This window comes from Procambarus clarkii, chromosome 32, assembly GCF_040958095.1.
Source record: "Procambarus clarkii isolate CNS0578487 chromosome 32, FALCON_Pclarkii_2.0, whole genome shotgun sequence".
Taxonomy (NCBI): Eukaryota; Metazoa; Arthropoda; class Malacostraca; order Decapoda; family Cambaridae; genus Procambarus; species Procambarus clarkii.
The window spans coordinates 30,687,129-30,711,028 of record NC_091181.1 but is presented as its reverse complement, the minus strand read 5'-3'; the positions used below and the strand labels follow the sequence as shown (position 1 = coordinate 30,711,028).

The following is a 23,900-nucleotide window of genomic DNA, read 5'->3' as shown; positions in this document are numbered from 1 at the left end:
GCTGGGAAGGGTGCAGGGGAGGTGCTGGGAAGGGTGCAGGGGAGGCGCTGGGAAGGGTGCAGGGGAGGGGCTGGAAAGGGTGCAGGGGAGGGGCTGGCAAGGGTGCAGGGGAGGGGCTGGCAAGGGTGCAGGGGAGGGGCTGGAAAGGGTGCAGGGGAGGGGCTGGCAAGGGTGCAGGGGAGGGGCTGGGAAGGGTGCAGGGGAGGCGCTGGCAAGGGTGCAGGGGAGGTGCTGGGAAGGGTGCAGGGGAGGCGCTGGGAAGGGTGCAGGGGAGGCGCTGGGAAGGGTGCAGGGGAGGTGCTAGGAAGGGTGCAGGGGAGGGGCTGGGAAGGGTGCAGGGGAGGGGCTGGAAAGGGTGCAGGGGAGGGGCTGGCAAGGGTGCAGGGGAGGTGCTGGGAAGGGTGCAGGGGAGGCGCTGGGAAGGGTGCAGGGGAGGCGCTGGGAAGGGTGCAGGGGAGGTGCTAGGAAGGGTGCAGGGGAGGGGCTGGGAAGGGTGCAGGGGAGGGGCTGGAAAGGGTGCAGGGGAGGTGCTAGGAAGGGTGCAGGGGAGGGGCTGGGAAGGGTGCAGGGGAGGGGCTGGAAAGGGTGCAGGGGAGGGGCTGGCAAGGGTGCAGGGGAGGGGCTGGGAAGGGTGCAGGTAACGGGTGTTGGAACATGTGAGGAAGGGTAAGCAGATCAACACCTACACAGAGCCACAGTTCACCAAAGGGGGGGGGGGGTGGTGTCGGTGAACATAACAGCGTTTGAGGAAGAAAATGTCTGGCAAGAGAAGGTGACCACCGTCAGCACTAGCCGCTGGGAACGTCAAGAGAGGGAAGAGGTTAATGTTTCACAGGATTAAACCATAACGAAGCTTGCTAGAAACACTTCGGTGATCAGTATTACCTCTGCGATGGAGTGCGCTCACCCCTGCCCGCCCTCCCACGTACACCAGCCCTAGTAGGAGGGAGGGAGGGAGGGAGGGAGGGAGGAATGAGGAAGACCGGTTTTTACCTCAGTCTGCACCCCCCCCTCCCTCCCTCTCTCTCCCTTAACAGCTTCCTCCCTCTCTTTCATCCCACCTGTGACCTTGACCCTGACCAAGGACGTGAATGGCAAGGTTAGCTTTACGCACCTGTGCTCGCTCTCAGAGTGACACTGGTGCCATGATGGTACTGTGTAATGATCCTGCTGTGGTGCCGGGTGGCATCTTCCCCACCCGTGGGGCTTGTGTTGCTCTTCCCATGAAGGGCTTGTGTGTTGCTGCTACCTGACCGTACTGGTGTTGGCTGCACAAGGAGTGCCAGTGCCCGTCATACCTTGATCATCCTTGAGGTGTGATCATATGGCCACACTCGTTACACTGGTGTTAGTCAGGCAGTGTTTATACCTCTCAACTCAACTCTGTGGCTCTCTCAGGAGCACTGATGATGAGTGTTGTGTAGCCTGCAGCACTGCAGGTGGTGGTGGTGCACGAGTCTGTGCCTGCATTGTCTTCGCTGTGTGTATACCTGGTAAGGCAAGGCCACTATACTGTGTGTGTATATCTATACAACCATCTGGTCTGAGGCGCTCTCCCGCCTGCTCTTGTGGTGGTCTCAGTATGATACACATTTAGATAAGACGCTTGTTTTTTACCTTGTGAAACTAGACAGACATCTTGTGTAGCTTCCGGGGATCAACGGCCCCGCGGCCCGGCTTCCGACCATGGCTCAGCTGCCGGTTGTTCGTCTGGTCAACCAGGCTGTTGGAGGCGCCTGCTCCCACCCGGACGTATGAATCACAGCCTGGTTGATCAGGTATTCTTCGGAGGTGTTTGTAAGAGTTCCATGGGCTACAATATCTAAAAGCAACGCCGAATCAATGTTATCGACATTGATTCATTGATGAATGAACGTTGAAGGCTACTCGGAACAAGTTGCAAGTAGCACGGGCTATGGTGAGCCCGTAGTGGACTTACCTGGCACAGGAGCGGTGCTGTGGGGGTCGACTGGGGGCGCTGCTCAACACTGTATTGTGTCGTGGAGAGGTGCGGCCGGCAGCTGTGCTCGTCTTAGTCCCCCTCTCCTAAAGCCAAGGAAAAGTGGTGTTCATCTGTAGTCAGGTGTCATGAGTTTTGGGTTATTTCCTTTGTTCCGAGAATATGGTGTAGTGCGGGGCAGGTGGGCGGGCGGGCGGGCGGGCACACAGCCGCTGGAGCCCGGCGGTGTAGCGGGCGGCCGGCCCAACACGTCCCTGGCATCTCTCTGTTGGTAAAACTGACACTCTTGTAATCAAGTGTTGGCAGAACAAACTTGCCAGGGGTAAAGTTGTGTAAAATGGGAGAGAGTTGAGTAAATGCTTGCAAGCATAGCCCACCTGCCTCCGAGTTGGGTGTGTGTGTGTGCTCACCTAGTTGTACTCGCCTAGTTGTGCTTGCGGGGGTTGAGCTCTGGGTCTTTAGTCCCGCCTCTTAATTGTCAATCAACAGGTGTACAGGTTCCTGAGCCTACTGGGCTCTATCGTATCTACATTTGAAACTGTGGATGGAGTCAGCCTCCACCACATCACTTCCTAATGCATTCCATTTGTCAACCACTCCACTGTGTGTGTGTGTGTGTGTGTGTGTGTGTGTGTGTGTGTGTGTGTGTGTGTGTGTGTGTGTGTGCCTGCCTGCCTCCCTGCCTCCAGGTCCATGGGTGGTAAGCTGGTGGATGTATGGTGGAACTTGTATCGAGGCCGTGGGAAGTTTTTGTATCTTCTGCTGTACTAGAAGCTTAACTACCCTCTCTGAGGATAGTTAAGCACCAGTTTAGTAGTGGTCCAGCAACACAGGTACATTGCTGCTGTACCCTCGGTAGTGGTCCAGGGAGACGGGTACACTGTGGTACACTGGTAGTGTCCCCTACATACCGTAGAGTGGGACGCTTGAGCACTCAGCCACAGTGTGGTTAAGACGCTCCAACGATCTCAAGTTATAATTACATCACATGTTGCAGGTGGGGGGGGAGGGGTTGGCCCCTCCCCCCCCCCTAATTGGGAGTTCACCGTGGTGGGTACACACAGTTAGGGTCAGGGCAGCGACCCCCACGTGCCCAACCTTCATCTACACTCCTACCTTGTGGAGCTTCCGGGGAGCAACGACCCCGCGGCCCGGTCTCCGATCACACCTCCCGGTTGGTCGTCTGCTCAACCAGGCTGTTGGACACGGCTGCTCGCAGCCTGACGTATGAATCACAGCCTGATTGATCTGGTATTATTTGGAGGCGTTTGTCGCATTCTGTCTTGAACACTGGGAATAATCATGACTTGTAAACAACGCAACAATGTCGGATTACCTTACCATATGATTACCTTGTAGTGATTCACAGGTCAACGACCCCACGACCTGGTTAGGAGGCATGGCAGGATGTACAGAATACCCCCGTTCAAAAGCCGAGGTTCAATAGGTACTCTGAGAGAGAACTGTATCAACATCAGAGGCCCGAGACTGTTCAACACCCGTTCCCGTGGGCGGTGGTGGACCCCATACCCATCCCGAGGGCGGTGGTGGACCCCCATAGCCATCCCGTGGGCGGTGGTGGACCCCGTACCCATCCCGTGGGCGGTGGTGGACCCCGTACCCATCCCGTGGGCGGTGGTGGACCCCATACCCATCCCGTGGGCGGTGGTGAACCCCATACCCATCCCGTGGGCGGTGGTGGACCCCATACCCATCCCGAGGGCGGTGGTGGACCCCATACCCATCCCGTGGGCGGTGGTGGACCCCCATACCCATCCCGTGGGCGGTGAGGGAAAGGGTTACAGAGTCACATAGTGGGTTCAGGAACTGAACCCCATAGTTCGTTTAGCTAAGCAAGTGACAATCTTGTGAAGCTAGTTACACAATTGTTAGTATTACAAATACATGTATACACATACATGTATACACATACATGTATACACATACATGTATACACATACTGCTACAGTATGGTGGCAGCCTGCTACAGTATGGTGGAAGCCTGCTATACAGTATGGTGGCAGCCTGCTACAGTATGGTGGCAGCCTGCTGCAGTATCGTAGCAGGCTGCTACAGTGTAGCTGCAGTAGCCTGTAGCTACAGCATAACGGGGAGCTACAGGGGTGAGGAAGCGGATACTGCGGTGTGTGGCGGGAGGCGGCGGAGAGGTTGCTAAGTGGCACCAACCACCACTCACGCAAGCACAACAAACACAGCTGACGTCAACAAATAAACACGTGCAGGGCGTGTGTTGACCATTGGGGAGTGGGTCGGCGCGGCCGTGAAAGCCGCAGTAGTGGCTACGGGGAAGTGGCCGAGGTCTAGCTCCTCACATCCCGCCTTTACGGGCTCACCATAGCCCGTGCTACTTGGGACTTGTTTCGAGTAGCTGAATCTATAACAACAACAACAACCCCGCCTGTTAGCCTGCTTGTACCCGTTGCCTCATGGTATAACTGGTGTGACGTTTAGATTCTTTGTTAAATTTGTTGAATGCCTTAAAGTTGTGGATGGAGATGGCTTCCAGGACTACTACCTGGTTGATACCTGGTTGATGGGGTTCTGGGAGTTCTTCTACTCCCCAAGCCCGGCCCGAGGCCAGGCTCGACTTGTGAGAGTTTGGTCCACCAGGCTGTTGCTTGGAGCGGCCCTCAGGCTTCTCTTAGAAAACCGTCCAGTTTCCTCTTGAGATGTCCACGGTTGTTCCGGCAATATTTCTTATGCTTGCTGGGAGGATGTTGAACAGCCGCGGACCTCTGATGTTTATACAGTGTTCTCTAATTGTGCCTATGGCACCTCTGCTCTTCACCTCTGCTTCCTCTGCTACTACTTTCTGTACATTCCATTTGTTGACCGCCCGTTCAGGCTGCGGGTATTTCCTTTACATTCCTTCGGCTCATATACGTTTCCAGTTTCCAGCTGTGTCCTGTCCTACTTTCTCTCAGATTGAAGAGTCTATCCCTGTAAACTTTACCTATTCGGTATAAATTGGATACATTTAGATTTAGGAAAGACTTGGGTAAATACTGGTTCGGTTACAGGGCTGTTGATTTGTGGAACCAATTGCCGTGTAACGTGGTGGTGGGGGTCCCTCGATTTTTTCAAGCGCGGGTTGGACAAGTATATGAGTGGGATTGGGTGGTTATAGATAGGAGCTGCCTCGTATGGGCCAATAGGCCTTCTGCAGTTACCTTTGTTCTTATGTTCTTATGATTTCGGGGCTTTAGTGTCCCCGCGGCCCGGTCCTCGACCAGACCTCCACCCCCAGGAAGCAGCCCGTGACAGCTGACTAACACCCAGGTACCTATTTTACTGCTAGGTAACAGGGATGATGACCATAGGGCAGGAATATCTGAGGCAGAGTGATGCCTCCTGCTACCTTGGTGCCAAGGTGTGTGGGAGATGGGTGGCATTGCTTCACAAGGGAGGTAGTTAAGGCAATGGGAAAAACATTATAGACCAGTCGCACTAACATCACGCATAAAAAAAAAGAATCGGAAAGAGAGATTAGGAATCATATCTTCAGTTTTATGGAAAACAATGAACTTAAATCCAGGCCAAATGCTTCTTGGAGGCGAGGAGACGGTTAGGACAGGCGAGAAGGTTAATAATAGGTAGAGTTCTAAGGGGCGTGGGGGACGGTTAAGGTCTGTTCTTGAAACAAGTTAAGTGGACTCCAGGTAAACGCGCGTTCGCCTGGAAGGTGCGTGAGTGAGTGAGTGGTAACGGCCAGTTCCGGGTTGGTGGGTCAGTAGTTCTGCTCAGGTTCTCCCTGAAGCCATCCGAGACTCATTTTGGGGGGAGTTAGGCGTTAGACAAGCTCATTACAGCCGCCGGGCCCCTCGCTGTGGTATTGGGGTCACTTAATTACTGCAATCTCCAGGTAAATGGGTTCTCTCTCGCTCTCACTAGTTATGATAAGTGTGTTTAGCGGTGGAGATGCGCACTCTGGGTGATGTGGGGAGCCCTTCTTGCCATCTGGCTTTGTTGCTGAAGAATGGCGCGTCACACAGTGAATTGAAATTGAAATAAGTTTATTGAGGTAAAATACACACAAAGGGATGAGGTAACTCGAGCTATTCTCACCCCGTCACACATAGGTCGGGTGTACAAAGCTGTCTGGCAGGCAGGTGTGCCTGGTTGTCAGTCATTCGGTCAGGCAGGTGTGCTCAGTTGTCAGCCTGTCAGGGAGGAAATGAAACGAACAGAAAGCCATACAAGAGATAAAGAAGAATCCAAAATATTTCTTCATATATGCATTCTCCAAATAAAATAAAACCACCAATATTGGATCTTACAAGTGAAGATTCATACACAAAGCACAAGGAAAATACTGTAATTGCAAAACATAAACATGAGGCTATGTTTAGCACCCCCAATAAACGACATGAAAATGAAGGATCCGGGCAGTCTTCTTTATAAATGATATTCAAATGCATAACAGTATAACTTATATTAACACCAACACCCCTGATTGTGAAAGAGAAATTGCCAACATGCCCATGCACACAGCCCCGGCTCCAGACTCTTTGAATTCTGTATTTATAAAGAAATGCAAAGTATCGATAGCAGGGAGCCGGTCGGCCGAGCGAGGGAGCCGGTCGGCCGAGCGGACAGCACGCTGGACTTGTGATCCTGTGGTCCTGGGTTCGATCCCAGGCGCCGGGGAGAAACAATGGGCAGAGTTTTTCATCCTATGCCCCTGTTACCTAGCAGTAAAATAGGTACCTGGGTGTTAGTCAGCTGTCACGGGCTGCTTCCTGGGGGTGGAGGCCTGGTCGAGGACCGGGCCGCGGGGGACACTAAAAAAGTCCCGAAATCATCTCAAGATAACCTCAAGATAACGGGGAAGATACCAGATGCACTTAAAGCAGCAGACATTGCTCCTCTACACAGGGGAGGGAGCAAAGCATTGGCTAAAAATTATTGACTAGTCGCACTAACGTCCCAAATAATCAAAGTTTTTTTAAAGTGATTAGAATCGAGTTGTCCAGTTTTATAGCAAACATTGACCTTCACAACCTAGGTCAACATCGATTTAGAGCCGGAAGATCCTGTATTTCTCAGTCACTCCAATACAGTGGCAAAATCACAGAAGCATTGGAAGAAAAACAAAATGCAGATGTGGTATAGACGGACTTTGCAAAGCCATTTGATCTATAGACATGTGACCTTGGTATGATAACCCATAACATGAGATAATTACGAATGACCGTTAAAGTAACGCAGTGAATATTCAGTTTCCTGTTAAACAGAATGCAAAGAGCAAGTCACTTGAGCAAAAATAAAGTCCAAGCCCAGAGATAAGATCTGTACCCCAGGGCACGGTCCTGGCACCACTGTTTTTTTCTTATTCTCACCCACTTGTGCAAAAACAAAATATTATCAGATGTACACACAAATATGTCACGGCTTGAAAAATACAGGGTACAAGACACTATCAGATCTACTCATAGTAGGAAAACATATAAAGGATCAGGAAGTAATGATGCCTGACGACCTAACGTTTAGGGAGCATAACTAAGTAAATATAGCGTCAGCTAGAAAAATGATAGGATGGATTACTAGAACCTTCAAACCCAGGGATCCCATCACAATGTTCATACTGTTGAAATAACTTGTGCTGTCTCGCCTTGAGTACTTACTGCTCCATGCTCACTTTTCCCTTCAGAGCGGGAGACACTCTCCAAAATTATTGAGACCGTCTCAGGCTGTCAAAATGTACTCTCTGGAAAGGCGAGAAGAGGTGTCTCACAATATATACATGGAAAGTATTAGAAGGCAGAGTCCCCAATTTACATAGTAAAATAACAAACATGAGCGAAAGATACGGAAGGAAATGCAGATAAGAACCAGTGAAATGGTAAGGTGCCATAGGCACAATCGAACATTTTATGAACATCGGAGGTCCGTGGCTGTTCAATATTCTCACAACAAGTAAAAGAAACAGTGCAGGACCAAAGTGGACTTCTTCAAAAAAAGAACGAAGTTTCTTAAAAAGAAGTGCCTGACCAACCAGGTTGCAGTGGATATGTAGGTCAGCGAGTTGATCCCAGCAACAGCCTGTCGGACCAAGCTCTCACAAATTAAACCTGGTCTCAGGCCGGGCTTGAGGAGTAGAACAACTCCCGGAACCCCATCCAGGTTCACTCTAGTTAGGATAGCTCGCATATGGCCAGGATAGCTGGCCCTCTCTGTGAAGTGAGGTGTTTTGGTGTGAAGAGTTGAGAATGAGTCAGCTGGACACAGGTAGCAGTGTGTTGATACTTTATGCAGTAAGGCGCTAGTTTTGGTGCCTCCTTGTACAGAGTTCTCAGTTTGGTTAACAAGTCTAACCCCAAGTTGCATATATACTGATAATTGAGACTAACCTTGAACCTTGAGTGTCAGTGTGAAATGCTGGCATCTGTTCATACGCATAGTGTGCTGAAATAGTCACTTGCGTTTTGATTGAAGTTTTGAGTTAGTGACCGTTGAGACCGTTACATTAGGCTATTTAGAGCCCGGAATGAGGCTTCAGGATCAGAGGTAAAGTAGGAGCGTTGTCCACGGAACACCCAACTGGTAACTTGTTCCGTGTGGGTATTTGTATTCTTGTGCCTCCAGGATCGAGCTGTTAGCTCCTGGACCCTGCCTTTCTGTCCATTGGTTGTCTGATGTACCGACTCCACCGGTTTTCTCTACTATATACATTTTTTTATACTATATACTTTTCCTCTACATATCTCTCGCTCCCTCTCCATATTTCTCTCTTCCGTTCTCTCTCACACGCACGCGCACACGTGAAGGCTGCGTAAACTGCCCCTCACGTCGCTGGAAGACAGAAGAGCTCGGGGAGACATGATCACTACATACAATATTCTCAGGGAAATTGACAGGGTAGACAAGATTGGATTATTTACACGGGCGGTACACGCGCAAGGGGGGATAAGTGGAAGCCGAGTACCCAAATGAGCCACAGAGACAATAGAACAAACTTTTTCAGTGTCAGAGAAGTTAGTTCTTGGAATGCACAAGGTAGTGATGTGGTGGAGGCCGACTCCATACACAGTTTCAAATGTAGATATGATAGAGCCCAGTAGGCTCAGGAATCTCTACACCAGTAGATTGACGGTTGAAAGGCGGGACCAAAGAGCCAAAGCTCCACCCTCGCAAGCACAAATACAACTAGGTGAGTATGCGCTTACCTGTGCCCTTATATGTTGAAATACATGAGACAAGCCTTACAAAACATTCCCAGCTGTTTGACAAGAGAGAGAGCAGGCTTAGCTTCGCTACCAAGCATTAGTCACCGTGTCAGCAAGGCGGACAGCTCGCCTCCTGTCATAACTCGCTCTATATTATACATGTCTACATTTTTTCCTTTACACCTCAACCTCTCCATCTTCTTTACTGAAAAAAACGTGTGACCACCGGAGTGGAAGATGGCGTGACTCTGACAGTGACCCCACAGGCACTGATTGGGTCGCACTGGTGGTTAACCTGGGTGATGGTACATGATTGGGATGACAGGGTGTTGTTACCTCAGTCTCCTTTCCTCCCCCCCCCCCTCTCCCCTGCCCAGCCACTTGGGCTGGACGGTAGAGCGACGGTCTCGCTTCATGCAGGTCGGCGTTCAGTCCTTGAGCGTCCAAGTGGTTGGGCACCATTCCTTCCCCCCGTCCCATCCCAAATCCTTATCCTGACCCCTTCCAAGTTCTATATAGTCGTAATGGCTTGGCGCTTTCCCCTGATTTTCACTCCCCTCTCCCCCCGCCCTAAGGTGCGGTGTTTGCAAGTTGTATTGACACACATTTGGCAGTGCGGACGGGAACAAATGTCGGGGTTATTACGAACAAATCCACAAGGGCCGTGACGAGGATTCGAACCTGTGTTATTACATTTTTTTTGGCACGTACAAGGCTGGGGCACGGACCTGCGTGCCGCCACAGTTATTGACACGGACAAGGCCAGGGGCCTTGTCCGTGTCAATGTGTCTCGCCGACACACATCTCGAACGTCAGAAAAGTTAAATTATAACAAGAGGAACACCAAGACGTAGATGGAAGAAAGTGCAGATTAGAACCAGTGAAGAGCAGGGGTGCCATGGGCATACTCAGAGAACACTGTATAAACATCAGAGGTCCGCGGCTGTTCAACACCCTCTCAGCGAGCATCAGAAATATTGCCGGAACAAACGTAGACATTAAGGAAAAAAACTGGATAAGATTCCTTCAAGAAATGCCGGACCATTCGGGCTGTGGTGGGTATGTGGGCCAAGTGAATGAATCAATTGTTGTTGTTTTTAGATTTAGCTACTCTGAGCAAAACGTTCAAAGTAGCACGGGCTATGGTGAGCCCGTAGTGGACTTACCTGGCACAGGAGCGGGGCTGTGAATATGAACAGGTGAATGAAACAGCGTGTAACCTTTTATGACGCATATAGTGTGGTGGGGCGTCCACCTGGCCACAGTGAGAGTGGGTTGAGGTATATGGTGGCCGGCCTGAGGGGCAGGGCAGGCCACCATACACCTCGATGCATGTGTGCGTGTTGAAGATAGAAGATCTTGGTCAAAGGAGGAGGAGAGTGCGGTGGTGGTAGTGCGTGCCGACCTGTGCTTCTTGCTGCTCACCAAGGTGAACTTCATGTTTTGATGGCCTTCGTGTAGACAATTATGCGCCGCTCCACCAACAACACGCTAATGTCTGAATTACACCGGGTTATGCACCTCCATTATACTCTGTTGCAATGTTAGAGCAAAGGCTGAATTACTCCAATTGAGCCTTGTTTGTGTGCCGGGAAGCCCTCGTCATTATAGGGGGGACTTTGAAAGACTCGGTGGGATTATATTTGCGTAATATAATTGCATGTGATGGTGTGAGAGTGAGGCGGCGGTCACCAAGACGTGACAACAACCAAGTGAAATGTCTGGGTAATTACGGGCTCACCATAGCCCGTGCTGCATGGACATTTCGTTCTCAGTAACTAAATTTAAAACCACAACAACAACATCGTCTGGGTAATAGTGTGCAGGTTTACGAGGTGATCAGTAGTAACTGTAGCAGGTCACAGTATTACAGGGGAGAATGATAGAGAGGATGATGATGTTAAAGATTCGCTACCTGGAACAAAGTTCTAAGTAGCACGGGCTATGGTGAGCCCGTAACTTGATATGCAGAGGAGAGGAACTTCATGTAATTCTAGCCTCATCTATCTTAACTGAGGTTACTTGGATGAGATTAGTGTGTACTTTCTCTTGCACTGGCCTGACCCCGCCAAGAATAGGTATGGTGCCAGTGTAGTGCAAGGGTTGTGGTGCCAGTGTAGTGCCACAGGGCAGGTGTGCCAGCACCACAACGTTCATCCAGAGAATGTCGTGGGGCCTGACAGCTGAGTGGACGGTGCTTCTTATTCGTAGTCCTGAGGTTACGGGTTCGATTCCCGGTGGAGGCGGAAACAAATGGGCATAGTTTCTTTCACCCTGAGGTACCTTTTTATCTAGCAGTAAATACTGTGGTGGGACCAACCTGGGAGTTAGACAGCTGCTTCGGGCTGCTTCCTGGGGGTGTGTAACAAAAAGGAGGCCTGGTCGAGGACCGGGCCGCGGGGACGCTAAGCCCCAAAATCATCTGAAGATAACCTCAAGAAGATCCATAGCGAGGGTAACTATGCAACATATACATACACACACACGTGTTATAGGTGAACAAGTGTGCAAGAGTTGTAGCATGCATAACATGAGCCCCGTGAGGACACCAGCAGCACACTTGTGTACCAGCCAGACCAAGCAGGTGCAGGTGCGTCTCGCCTCAGTAAGGTGGAGGAGACGGTAACTGTCATCATGTGTAACATTGACATACATGATCCAGTGGCAGCTTGATTGACGTTCCTTATGACGTGTGGTGTCGTGTTCGGGGCCTTTGGGGGGGGGGAGAGACAGGTGGAGGTGGGGGGAGGGCACTGGGGGGGGGGGGGATAGGGGAAGGTGGGGGGCCTCTGAGGGGGACAGGTGGAGGTTTAGAGGGTGGCCAGTGAAGTTGAGAGACTCTGGGACATTGGTGGAGACTGGCTATACTAGCACCTGAGCCAGCGAAGCTTCCGTAGACTGTTGGCGCCAGGGAGCGTGACCACTGGGTGCCAGTGATGCACACGTCGCCATTACCGGGTGCAACTGATCAGTAAATTGGATTGATGGCGCGGAAAAGCTGAGAGAGAGTAAGTGGCGCTGTTGGTCGCTCACTCCTGTAGACCCAGCGAGGAGGGAACTGTGTTACTGGGAAGTGTCTTGACTTCTCATACCTTACTCCTGGTTGTTTACCTGGTCACGTGTGTGTTGCGGCTTGTAGCAGGTGTGTGACAGGTGTGAGGATTCGTAGCAGGTACAACAAGCTCGAGAACTCACACCTCAAAGACCCGTCTTGAAGACTTTGCCTCGTGTGCTACGTTTTTAAGACCAAACGCTCGTTGATCCCCCCGCCGAACCTGCAGTTTATGAATGACAAAACATCTTACACGCGTCATCAGTAATGAGTCGTGTGTGTGTGTGTGTGTGTGTGTGTGTGTGTGTGTGTGTGTGTGTGTGTGTGTGTGTGTGTGTGTGTGTGTGTGTGTGTACACGTACTCGTGTACTCTCCTGGAGCGGTGTCTGGTTTGCATCCTCTGCTCGAATCCCACCTCTTAACTGCTTCACCCACGTAGAACAATTAACAATAATTACCACACAACCTAACCACCTGGCCCAAAGCCTAACTATTCAACACATTCTATTGTGAAATAATGTTACCTTTGAGAAAATACAGGTTTTGAACATGCACAATGTTAACTTTGTGTCTTTGTGTGTGGAGCCCCGCCTGCAGGAGCCGGCTGGCCCTGAGGTCAGCCAGCGAGGGCGATGGTCACTGGTATGATGAAGGGTCAATATTAGTCATTAGTACAGTTAATGGTGTGGAATAAGACGTCATACAGGCAGTGTAGGCCTACCGGGAGGACCACAAAGGTGAGCCCAATGTAGGCCTCATGGTTACCTTGAGGTGCTTCCTCAAGGGCTTAGCGTCCCCGCGGCCCGGTCGTCGACCAGGCCTCCTGGTTGCTGGACTGATCAACCAGGCTGTTGGACGCGGGTGCTCGCAGCCTGACGTAGCATGGTAGCTGGTGATGTGGGGCATAATATGTAACTTGTAATATCATACGCAAATAATATCTCTAAAATGAAGCCTAATGTGAAGTCTTTAGTTCAGTAATGTAACATGTGGGTCTGGGTGCAGTAACATGTGGGTCTGGGTGCAGCAACATGTGGGTCTGGGGGTTAGATACAACACACACAGATCTGGAATACAATGTTACAATGATGTAGAAGCCTTCAACAATTACTCGACCTCTTTACTAACTTCCCTCAACTCGTCACTTAAGACCCAAGCTTAACAAGTTTGCAGAAAAGTAAAGACCAAAGCTTCAGCCCCCCCCCCTACATACATGCATGCGCGTGCAAAGGTTAACTCTGCTTCCCTTGTGTGGAGCGGCACGTTGAGGTATGCGCAGGTGTTACCGCTGGACCCCGGCGATGGGCAGCCAGGCGCCAACTTCCGCACGCCTGCACCTGCTGCGCTCCTGCAGGGGCTTCTGCTCCTCCTCCAGTGAAGCAGGAGGAGGAGGATTAGCACTCTCATTTTATGGAGTGATAGCCCATGTCACGAGATCAGTAGGAATAACGGGTAAAGTGAGTGTTCGATTTTACACTGTCAATCAGAACGCAGAGAATAAGTCAATCAAATAAGATAAAGTGCAGTGAAAAGCTCTGTACCCCAGGGCATAGCTGTGTACCCCTGGGCACAACTCTGTACCCCCAGGGCACAGCTCTGTATCCCAGGGCACAGCTCTGTATCCCAGGGCACAGCTCTGTATCCCAGGGCACAGCTCTGTACCCCCAGGGCACAGCTCTGTATCCTAGGGCACAGCTCTGTATCCCAGGGCACAGCTCTGTATCCCAGGGCACAGCTCTGTACCCCCAGGGCACAGCTCTGTACCCCAGGGCACAGCTCTGTATCCCAGGGCACAGCTCTGTACCCCCAGGGCACAACTCTGTACCCCCAGGGCACAACTCTGTACCCCCAGGGCACAGCTCTGTACCCCCAGGGCACAGCTCTGTACCCCAGGGCACAGTCTTTGCGCCACTGCTATTTCTAATTCTTATTTCGGATATAGACAGAAATACTAGTCACAGCTTTTTCATCCTTTGCAGATACCAAAATCAGCATGAAAATTTCTTCTGTAGAAGACACTAAAAAAACTACAAGCTGATATTAATAAAGTATTCGATTGGGCAACGGACATGTTTAACAGTGATAAGTTCCAGGTACTGTGGTATGATGAAAACGAGGAACTTAGACGAAATACAGGACACAGACTTACTCGTAGAAGGAAAGCAACATGTAAAAGATCTGGGAATTGTCTGACGACCCGACATTTTGTGAACATAACTGAACAAATATAGCGGCGGGCAGGAAAACAATAGGATGGATCATGAGAACGTTCAAATCCAGAGACCCCCACAGCAATGCTAATACTATTTAAATCACTGGTGCTGTCCCGCCTGAAGTATTGCTTGGTACTCACTTTCCTTTTCAGAGCGGGAGAGAGAGATCTGAATTAGAGGGAATAAAGATGACATATATGGCACGCATAGACCCGATAAAACACCTAAATTATTGAGACCGTCTCAAAGCTCTCAAAATGTATTCTCTGGAAAGGACACGAGAGAGATATCAAATAATATATACAAGGAAGATACGGGAAGATCAGGGGTCCCAAATTTGCACAGTAGAATAACATCATCTTGGAGCGAAATTTACTTCCCATTTCCAGCATTAGACAAATACTGCCAATGCGGTATTTGCCGTGTATTCACTTATCTATTTAATTATTTAAACAGAGTAAATACGTGAGTTTCATTTCAGAGGCTATTCAAACGGAACGATTTTGGCGCGCAAAACTGTAATTTGAACGGTTATTGGTGGAGGAAAACGAGATGGTCTTGAGTGTTGGTAGCATGAGGCTTGGGGGCGCCCCCGGGGCCAGGGTGAGGCCACTTGCTTCCCATCAACACACATCCGCCCTAAATACCAGCAGTCGACGCCTGCTTCCAACACCCACCTGCATCTTATTGCCTGCCACCTGTCTCCCACCTGTTTCAATAACTACATGTATAAGAACACTACCAGCCAGCTGCAACCCCCCCGTCAGCTGTTCATCACTTTGTAATAATGCACGCCCCTAACAGTACGGTGTTCACGTGTGTGACCCGCCCAGCTGAGCATGTTGTTTATCATGGGAAGGTGGCCCGGCCGCCCATGCCTGCTGGCCAGGCCCGCCCGGCCACCCATGCCTGCTGGCCAGGCCCGCCCGGCCACCCACGCCTGCTGGCCAGGCCCGCCCGGCCACCCACGCCTGCTGGCCAGGCCCGCCCGGCCACCCACGCCTGCTGGCCAGGCCCGCCCGGCCACCCACGCCTGCTGGCCAGGCCCGCCCGGCCACCCACGCCTGCTGGCCAGGCCCGCCCGGCCACCCACGCCTGCTGGCCAGGCCCGCCCGGCCACCCACGCCTGCTGGCCAGGCCCGCCCGGCCACCCACGCCTGCTGGCCAGGCCCGCCCGGCCACCCACGCCTGCTGGTCAGGCCCGCCCGGCCACCCACGCCTGCTGGCCAGGCCCGCCCGGCCACCCACGCCTGCTGGCCCGGTGTTTTCCATTCACGTGCATATAGGCAGAAGACAATGGTGAGGGCGCAGACATCTCCCGTCACGCATCCAGACATGATGGGAGACATCTCCCGTTCACGAGGCTAACCATAGCCCGTGCTACTTGGAACTTGTTCCGAGTAGCTGAATCTCTTAACAACAACAACGGTGAGGGCGGGTATAAGATGGTGACTGAGGCACGGAATAATACAATGAATATACCAATAAAGGTAAGGTAGTCACAGAGCGCACTGAGCCTGCACGACAATCTATTAAGTAGATGGGAGTGAGAATAAGTATCTGTTATATCAGGACGGAGATGACTCTTTAAACATCCTAACGAACAAGACCCAAAGTGAAATGGTCAACAAAGTTAAATCCGGATCATCCACCGTGAAGTGCTCGGTCCCTCAACGCTCCTTACTTGCTTCGGTACTTTTTCTCAGTCTCATATTGGGCATAGATAAAGCTTCATGGTCAAACTACAGCACGGCAGCATCATTTGCAGATGACACTGTGATATTTATGAGAGCAGACAACATAGAGGACGCGGCAAACCTTCAAACTGATGTAAATCAGGTCTTTCAACATATCAAAGAAATAAAATGTTTAATGATAATTTCCAGCTCCTGCGCTGTGGAAAAATTAAAATATAAACACGAAAACCACATGAACAGTCAAATTACACCATAGAGCGAAAAAGGAATATAAAACATCTGGGAGTAATCATGACTGAAGACCTTACCACACAATAAAGTAGCCGTCACAACTACAAGAAAAATGACAGGTTGGATAATAGGAACGTTCCGAACAAGAGATGCCATATATATACTTTTCAAGACACGAGTGCTTCCTAGGGAAGAATATTTGGGCACAATAACAGCCCCATTCAAAGCTGGGAAATTACGGACCTGGAGAGCATACAAAGATCCTTTACTGCTTGAATCTACTCGATAAAACATCTAAATTATTTGAACCGATTAAAGTCATTAAATCTATATTCTCTAATGCGCAGGCGGGAGAGGTACATATTAACTTACACATGTAAAATAGTAGAAGGGCTGGTCCCAAACCTGCACACAGAAATAACACCACATGGGACCAGAAGGCATGGCAGGATGTGCAGAATACCCCCGTTGAAGAGCAGAGCTGCAACAGGTACTCTGAGAGAGAACTATCAACATCAGAGGCCCGAGACTGTTCAACACGCTTCCACTACACATAAGGGACATAACTGGCCGACCCCTCACAGTGTTCAAGAGAGAACTTGATAAACACCTCCCAAAGGATCAACCAGGCTGTGATTCATACGTCAGGGTGCGAGTAGTCTCGTGCAACAACTTGGTTGTCCAGACCAGCAACCAGGAGAGCAGGTCATGAAGACGTGTACCCTGGGAACCATGGCGAGGTAAGGTGTGGTGTCCAGGTTGTTGGTGTTTAAGATTCGCTACCTGGAACAAAAAGTTCCAAGTAGCACGGGCTATGGTGAGCCCGTAGTGGTGTCCAGGGGAGGGCAGGGGGCCGCGTGAGAGCTCCGGGGGCAACAAAACACTGTGACAAGTTAACAATCCCGAGGAAATACTTCAACTTTCCTTCCCTGTTGAATTAATTCCAAGGTTTTTCACTTGGCTCTATTCTACCTTAACCTTTTGGCCCGTTTAGCAATTGGAAACTATTTCCGTTTCATTATTTGTCATGGTAATTATCGGAGGTAAATGAACTAGGGCGGAGGTAACTGTGTGCCAGAGTGTAATGTTCCCAGCTGGGCAAAAATGCCTCTCGAGTGAAACTACCACGTTAATGGTGCTAATGGTTCAGGTGGATAATTTTCCTGGTATCTCTTAGCTATTTATGACAAACCTCGCCCAGAGGATCTGGGAAATGAGCAAGGTCTCAGTTTTCATAATATTGAACTTCCTGTTCCACATTAATCAGGATGAGACGGGCTGTGAGGCAAACTGTTCTCTCATTTATTGTAGTTATGTCGCTGTCCACCGAAGCTTCTGTCTTCCCATTGGCAGGCCTTGGACGTAATCAGTAAAGTGACGGCTTCTTTTCTTGCAGAGTCGACGTTCGATTCCCGATGGTCCAAGTGGTTGGACACTGATTCTTCATGCCTTCCTTATATTGTAGTTCCATGTCCTAGTATCCCAGCTCCTTGTCCTCGTATCCATTGCTCCTTGCACTTACGTCTCGGTTTGTCTCCTCAGCCTCCTCTCAATTGTAATACGCCGCTGATGTTATCCTTTTGATGTGGGCTTCAGGGGACAGGTCTGGCGTGATATCAACCCCCAGATCTTTCTCTCTTCTTAACTCCTGAAGGATTTCCTCTCCCAGCTGGTACCTTGTGTTTGACCTTCTGCTCCTTACGCCTATCTTCATTACTTTGCATTCGCTCGAGTTAAACTCTAGTAGCCATTTGTTGGACCATTCTTTTAATCTGTCCAGGTCGTCCTTTAGTCTTTTGCTGTCCTCCTGTCTTACTCCTTCTCATAATTTTAGCGTCATCAGCAAACACTGAGAGGAATGAGTCTATACCTTCTGGAAGATCATTCATGTATATCAGAAACAAGATAGGTCTTTCTGACAGTCCAAGAAAATGCACTCAACCCATCCTTCTCTTTTTTGCTTAATGCTTGGTCATAGAATTCTGTTAAACCTGTGAGACACGACTTGCCATCCCCGAACTCATGCTGGTGGTGTGTTACAAGAGTCCCTTCTCACCAGATGTGCTACCAGGCTTTTTCTCACGATCTTCTCCATCACCTTGCATGGTATACTAGTTAAGGACACCAGCCTGTAGTTTAAGGCCTTCTGCCTATTCCCCTTTATGTATATTGGGACTACATTAGCTGTCTTCCAACTCTATGGTAGGTCTCCTGTTTCCTGTGACTTTTATACACCATAGATAGTGGCCTGCACAGTGCTTCTGCCCCTTCTTTTAGCATCCATGGTGAGATTCCATCAGGTCCAACAGCCTTAGTCACATCTAGATCGAGCAGATGCCTCCTAACCTTATCTCTGGTAATGTCAATATCTTCCAAGGCTGCTTAGTTTATCGCCACCCCTTTTAGTTCAGGGATTTCTCCTTGTTCTATTGTGAAGACCTCCTGGAATCTCTGGTTGAGTTCTTCACACACCTCTTTGTCACTCTGTGTACCCATCCTCTCCCCTTTTCAGTTTCATCACCTGTACTTTCACTGTTGTTTTCCTGCTAATGTGGCTGTATAACAGTTTTGGTTGGGTCTTGGCTTTGTTTGCTATGTCATTTTCAAACTGCCTCTCTGCTTCTCTCCTCATTCTGAGGTACTCATTTTTGGCCCTCGGGTATCTCTCTCTGCTCTCTGGTATCCTGTTATTTCTGTAGTTTCTCCGTGCTCTTGTGCTTAGCTGCCTTGCTTCCTTACACGTCTGATTGAACCACAGATTCCCCTTTTGCTTTTTTCTTCTGTGTCGGGATAAACCGGTTTTCCGCCTCCTGATAATTCTGGGTGATATAGTCCATCATTCCTTGTACAGGGAGGACCTTTCTCTGAGCTCTCTCCCATAGTAATCCTATTATAAATTTTCTAATCGTCATAATTTCTCCTTCGGTATGCCAGGTTCTCTGATTCCTCTTCTCTCTCCCTGCACTTCCTCCTTGCATGTGCTGCCATCATTCTCTCGTCCCTTGTCATATCCCTCTGAAGGAATACCGAGTTGAAGTGGTGTTTGGTGGTAAAGGCAAAATGAGTACAGAGAAATCAATTTAATTTGACCATAAAAAAATGGTGTTATGGAAGGAAGCATTGGTGTATTTGGACGCGATTGTATCTTTCAACAGTCCCATTGTCCAGTTTGTGTCTAGTGATACCTTAGGCTATAGTTTAGACATATTGTCTTATGTATGACTCTCTGTCCTGCGTGACAGTGAATACCAGCATTATCCTCACTTTAATAAGACTATCAAAATCCTCAGATTAGGCAAAATTGTAATTAATTTTGTCAATAAAGATGTTAATAATAATAATAATAATAATAATAAGTGATAGCTTAAGCGGTGAACAAGCAGTAACGCCCATGCGGGAAGCGCACACCCGCGCATATGTTGTCAGGACCATTGGCTGGGTAAACGCTTGACAATCGCACAACCTGATTAGGATGACTTGTTGGGTGTGGTATGATAATGAGCGTATATTTCCACTGGTGGAGGAGTCCTTAGCGGCGCCCTTGGTGGCCAGAGGAGCTAGTTCCTGTGCGGGAGGGTGTTGGTGGCCTCACCAGGGCGGGGGGGGGGCCTGTGTCTCTCTCGGCTCCTTCATACACTTGTAAGTCCTCAACCCAGTCCCTTCTAGTTGTGGTCTCCACACTAAGTCTAACTATTTCACTTCGGTCACTCTGAAGTACCACATGGACAGAGCTTCAGCTTTACATCTCGTAAAGCCAGCATTCGATTCCCGATGGTCCAAGTGGTTGGACACCGTTCCTTTCCTTGTCCTCGTGTCCCTGTTCCTTGTCCTTGTGTCCCTGTTCCTTGTCCTCATATTCTTGTCCTCATGACTTACTAAATTACTACCTATGATGAGTGGTTTACTGTGATGAGTAGCAAGAAATAAAAAATTAAAATGAAATAGAAACAGAAAGGTCTACAAGAGATAAAGACAAATCCAAAATATTTGCTTCACCTATGAAAAGTCTAAATAAAAAAAAACCACCACCAATATTTGCCACATATTTTTAACTGAAGGTTCATGCACAGAGGATTACAAAGAAATTGGTGAAATCCTTAAAGGTTAGTATGAGGCTGTTTAGCACCCCAATAAACAACATGAAAGTTGAAGATCCGGACAGCGTCTTTATAAATGATATCCAGACCCCAGACAATATAATTTATATTTACTGTAACACACAATGTTTTGAAAGGAAAATTGACAACCTGTCCATGCACTCAGCCCCGTGCCATGACGCCTGGTATTCATAAAGATATGTAAAGTACCCAACAGCACTAGAGCTCGGTGGAATATGGAGAAAGATCCGGGATACAGGAGAGATGCCAGTGGCACTTGCATCAGAAGATACGGCTCCACAGAAGGGAGCACTAGGTACTTGTACTAGGACAGCTTGTACTAGGTGAGTACAAGGGCGGCAGTAAAGCTTGGGCAAAAAAACTGTAGGCCAGTTGCACTAACATCACACAGAATTTGAAAGAGTGATTAGGAATCAAATCTCCAGTTTTATCGTCGGCTGTTGAGAGACTTCACCTTCTGGATGAAGTCTTTGGATGTTTGGCACGGGTGCCTGGAGGGTTGGCACGGGTGCCTGGAAGGTTGGCACGGGTGCCTGGAAGGTTGGCACGGGTGCCTGGAGGGTTGGCACGGGTGCCTGGAGGGTTGGCACGGGTGCCTGGAGGGTTGGCACGGGTGCCTGGAGGGTTGGCACGGGTGCCTGGAGGGTTGGCACGGGTGCCTGGAGGGTTGGCACGGGTGCCTGGAGGGTTGGCACGGGTGCCTGCGGTAATAGCAACACTCCCTAAGATATTTTGTGTCACATTATTCAATCTTTCTTGCTGGGTGTGGTAGCCCGCGACCCCCGCCCGCCACTTAACACAATGACTGCTCCTGTGCCAGGAGGAGTGCCCGCGTGTGGTGGTGGGGAGGGAGGAGTGCCCGCGTGTGGTGGTGGAGAGGGAGAAGCCACCTCCAGGAGTGGTCACTAACACCCCCCCCCCCCCTGACCCCGGCCGCCACAACCAGGAGCCGTGACCACAATCGGTACTACCAGCGACCACAAACACCCCCTGCTCTCAGCGCGCAGCTTAAGCGAACACCCTCGTGTGTGTGTGTGTGTGTGTGTGTGTGTGTGTGTGTGTGTGTGTGTGTGTGTGTGTGTGTGTGTGTGTGTGTGTGTTGTGCTTGCCACCACTCCCTGGGGGTCCGCCGGTAGTGAGGACAGTGGGGCTTTTTTCCCGAAGGTGGAGAGGTGTTGTGGAGCATTGTGTCTACCGCGGCGGTGTGGGGGGTGGGTGGGGGGGGGGGGGTGAGGAACACTGTTGATCATTAGGATGAAGGAGACAGAGCAGGATTGATCACATCACATCATTGGTGATCATCAGCGGCTGACAAACGCATCCGTCACCTGTGTTCATGTGTGGTGCAGGTGTGTGTGTGTATTAACTTAGCTGTGCTTGCGGGGGTTGAGCTTTGGCTCTTTGGTCCCGTCACTCAACTGTCAATCAACTGGTGTACAGATTCCTGAGCCTACTGGGCTCTATCATATCTACACTTGAAACTGTGTGTGTGTGTGTGTGTGTGTGTGTGTGTGTGTGTGTGTGTATATATATATATATATATATATATATATATATATATATATATATATATATATATATATATATATATATATATATATATATATATATATATATATATAATACACTCAAAGATAGAGAAATAGGATAAATGAAGGTCCAACAACGTCTCCCCGCGGAGTGTTACCAACGGCAACTATATAAAATATAATTCAAACTACGTGAGTGGTTATTGTGGCCTTCAGTCCCAGCTGTTGTAGTACACGTAAGGTAGTTGATACACTTCTTCTCTGGCTGGCCCCCCCAAAAGGACAAATGAACGTCCAACTTGAGGTGGCACAGGATGGGCGGACGCGGGGCTCAGAAGCTGGACATCAGGCCGCCCTAGGCAGAAGGCTGCCACGCCTCGCCCACAACAGGTGGGTCGAGGACTGCCAACGGTGGGGGCGGGGTGGGGGCGAGGAGCTGCGTGTCACAATTGATGAAGGCGGGGCGGATATTTAGCCTGGTGCCAGACCCATCCCTGCCTCACTGCTGGCCGCCCGGGCACTGTCACCGCCCACCCTCGAGGTCCCCGTGGCACTCTGGGCCATCCAGTCAGTGTGCCAGTGGTGGCCGGAGAGCAGGCGACCACCACCTGACGCTCACAGCCGTAGTTGGTGTGTGGTTGGTCCCACCACTCAACCTGCTCACTTCCGTCTCCTGAGAAGCCACGATACGTGGGTCGTGTGTGGTCAGGGGGGGAACTAGTAGTGTTGATGCTCACAGCCAGAGGCTCTGCTGTGACCTGGCTGGTTAAGTATTGTCTTCCGGTGTTTTAGAGAGTAAACAAGACACTCGCAGAGTGCCAGGAAGTGGCAGGACGGAGTGTTTACATGGTTCACCAGATAATTGTTGCCCTGGTGGTTCAAACTTTACACTCTGACACAGAATAAATTGTGTCAAGTTCCTCTGTTACGGTGCCTGAAAGCAGGACAATTTGAGTATCATTTTGTTGGTGATTAAGTTCGTTTGCTTGTTAAAAACAATTGAGAAAACATCAGATGAGTTGTTAAAAAGTGCAGACTCTTGTGAGAAAAGGGTAGGCCGTTGTAGAAATGCGTCGATAAGAATCGGGTCCAGAGTCGATGGGAGTATTACCGCTGTGGGGGAGAGAGCTCTGGACCTCTGCTGTGAAAGAGAGCATCTTTTCTCTGGGGAAAGTGTGCTTCCAGTGTCGGCCGCCTCCCAACACGTCAACTGGCAGAGTCCCTCAGTGCCTCACATCAGCCAAACTTGTCAAGATTTAGTGCAAGACTGAGAGAGGTGCCAGTGTAGTGTAGTGTAGCGGTGCAGTCACCCAGGACAGTGCATGTTGGAAATAATGAAGTCTGTTGAAGGTGTGAGGTGTGAGGGGAAAATTAGGAGGAACCCCGTGTGACCACCTCTGCCACCACCTGCACCACCTCTGCCACCACCTGTGTCACCGTCGCCACATCGCAATCATGGACATTCTCTGGACCTACATGTGAGTCTTGCTCTAAAAGATTTCTCTTATAGGTAGCATGTATTGTCAGTTTCGAACTGACCACGGACGCATCACCTACAAAATTCCGAAGGGAATCTATAGGTGACTGCTATATTTTTTTTTTAACACGGATGGTACATGCACAAGGGGACACAGGTGGAAACTTGAGTACTAAGATGAGCCACAGACATAAGCTTTTTTCAGTGTCAAAGTAGTGTAAATGGAATGCACTGCAAAGTGATGTGATGGAGGCAGACTCCATACACATTTTCACATAAAGATATGATAAAAGCCCAGTAGGGTCAGGAACCTGTACACCAGTTGATTGACAGCTGAGAGGCGGGACCAAAGAGCCGAAGCTCATCCTCCCCAATTACAACTAGGTGAATACACACGCACACGCGCGCACACACACGCGCACACGCGCGCACGCAC

At 49.9% G+C, this 23,900-nt stretch overlaps 1 protein-coding gene across 2 annotated transcripts in view; it reads left to right on the top strand.

Annotated features, from left to right (window-relative positions):
* Positions 1-23,900, top strand: part of LOC123759342 (streptococcal hemagglutinin) — a 186,932-nt gene that overhangs the window by 52,039 nt on the left and 110,993 nt on the right. Inside the window, exon 1 of one of the 2 annotated variants that reach the window (XM_069335102.1) lies at positions 22,502-23,465. The exons of the other annotated variant lie outside the window; for it this stretch is intronic. Within the exon in view, the coding sequence (XP_069191203.1) occupies positions 23,443-23,465 (23 nt within the window). The 5' untranslated portion in view covers positions 22,502-23,442. Of the gene's footprint in view, positions 1-22,501; positions 23,466-23,900 lie in introns of those variants that run through there. 2 annotated transcript variants of the gene reach the window in all.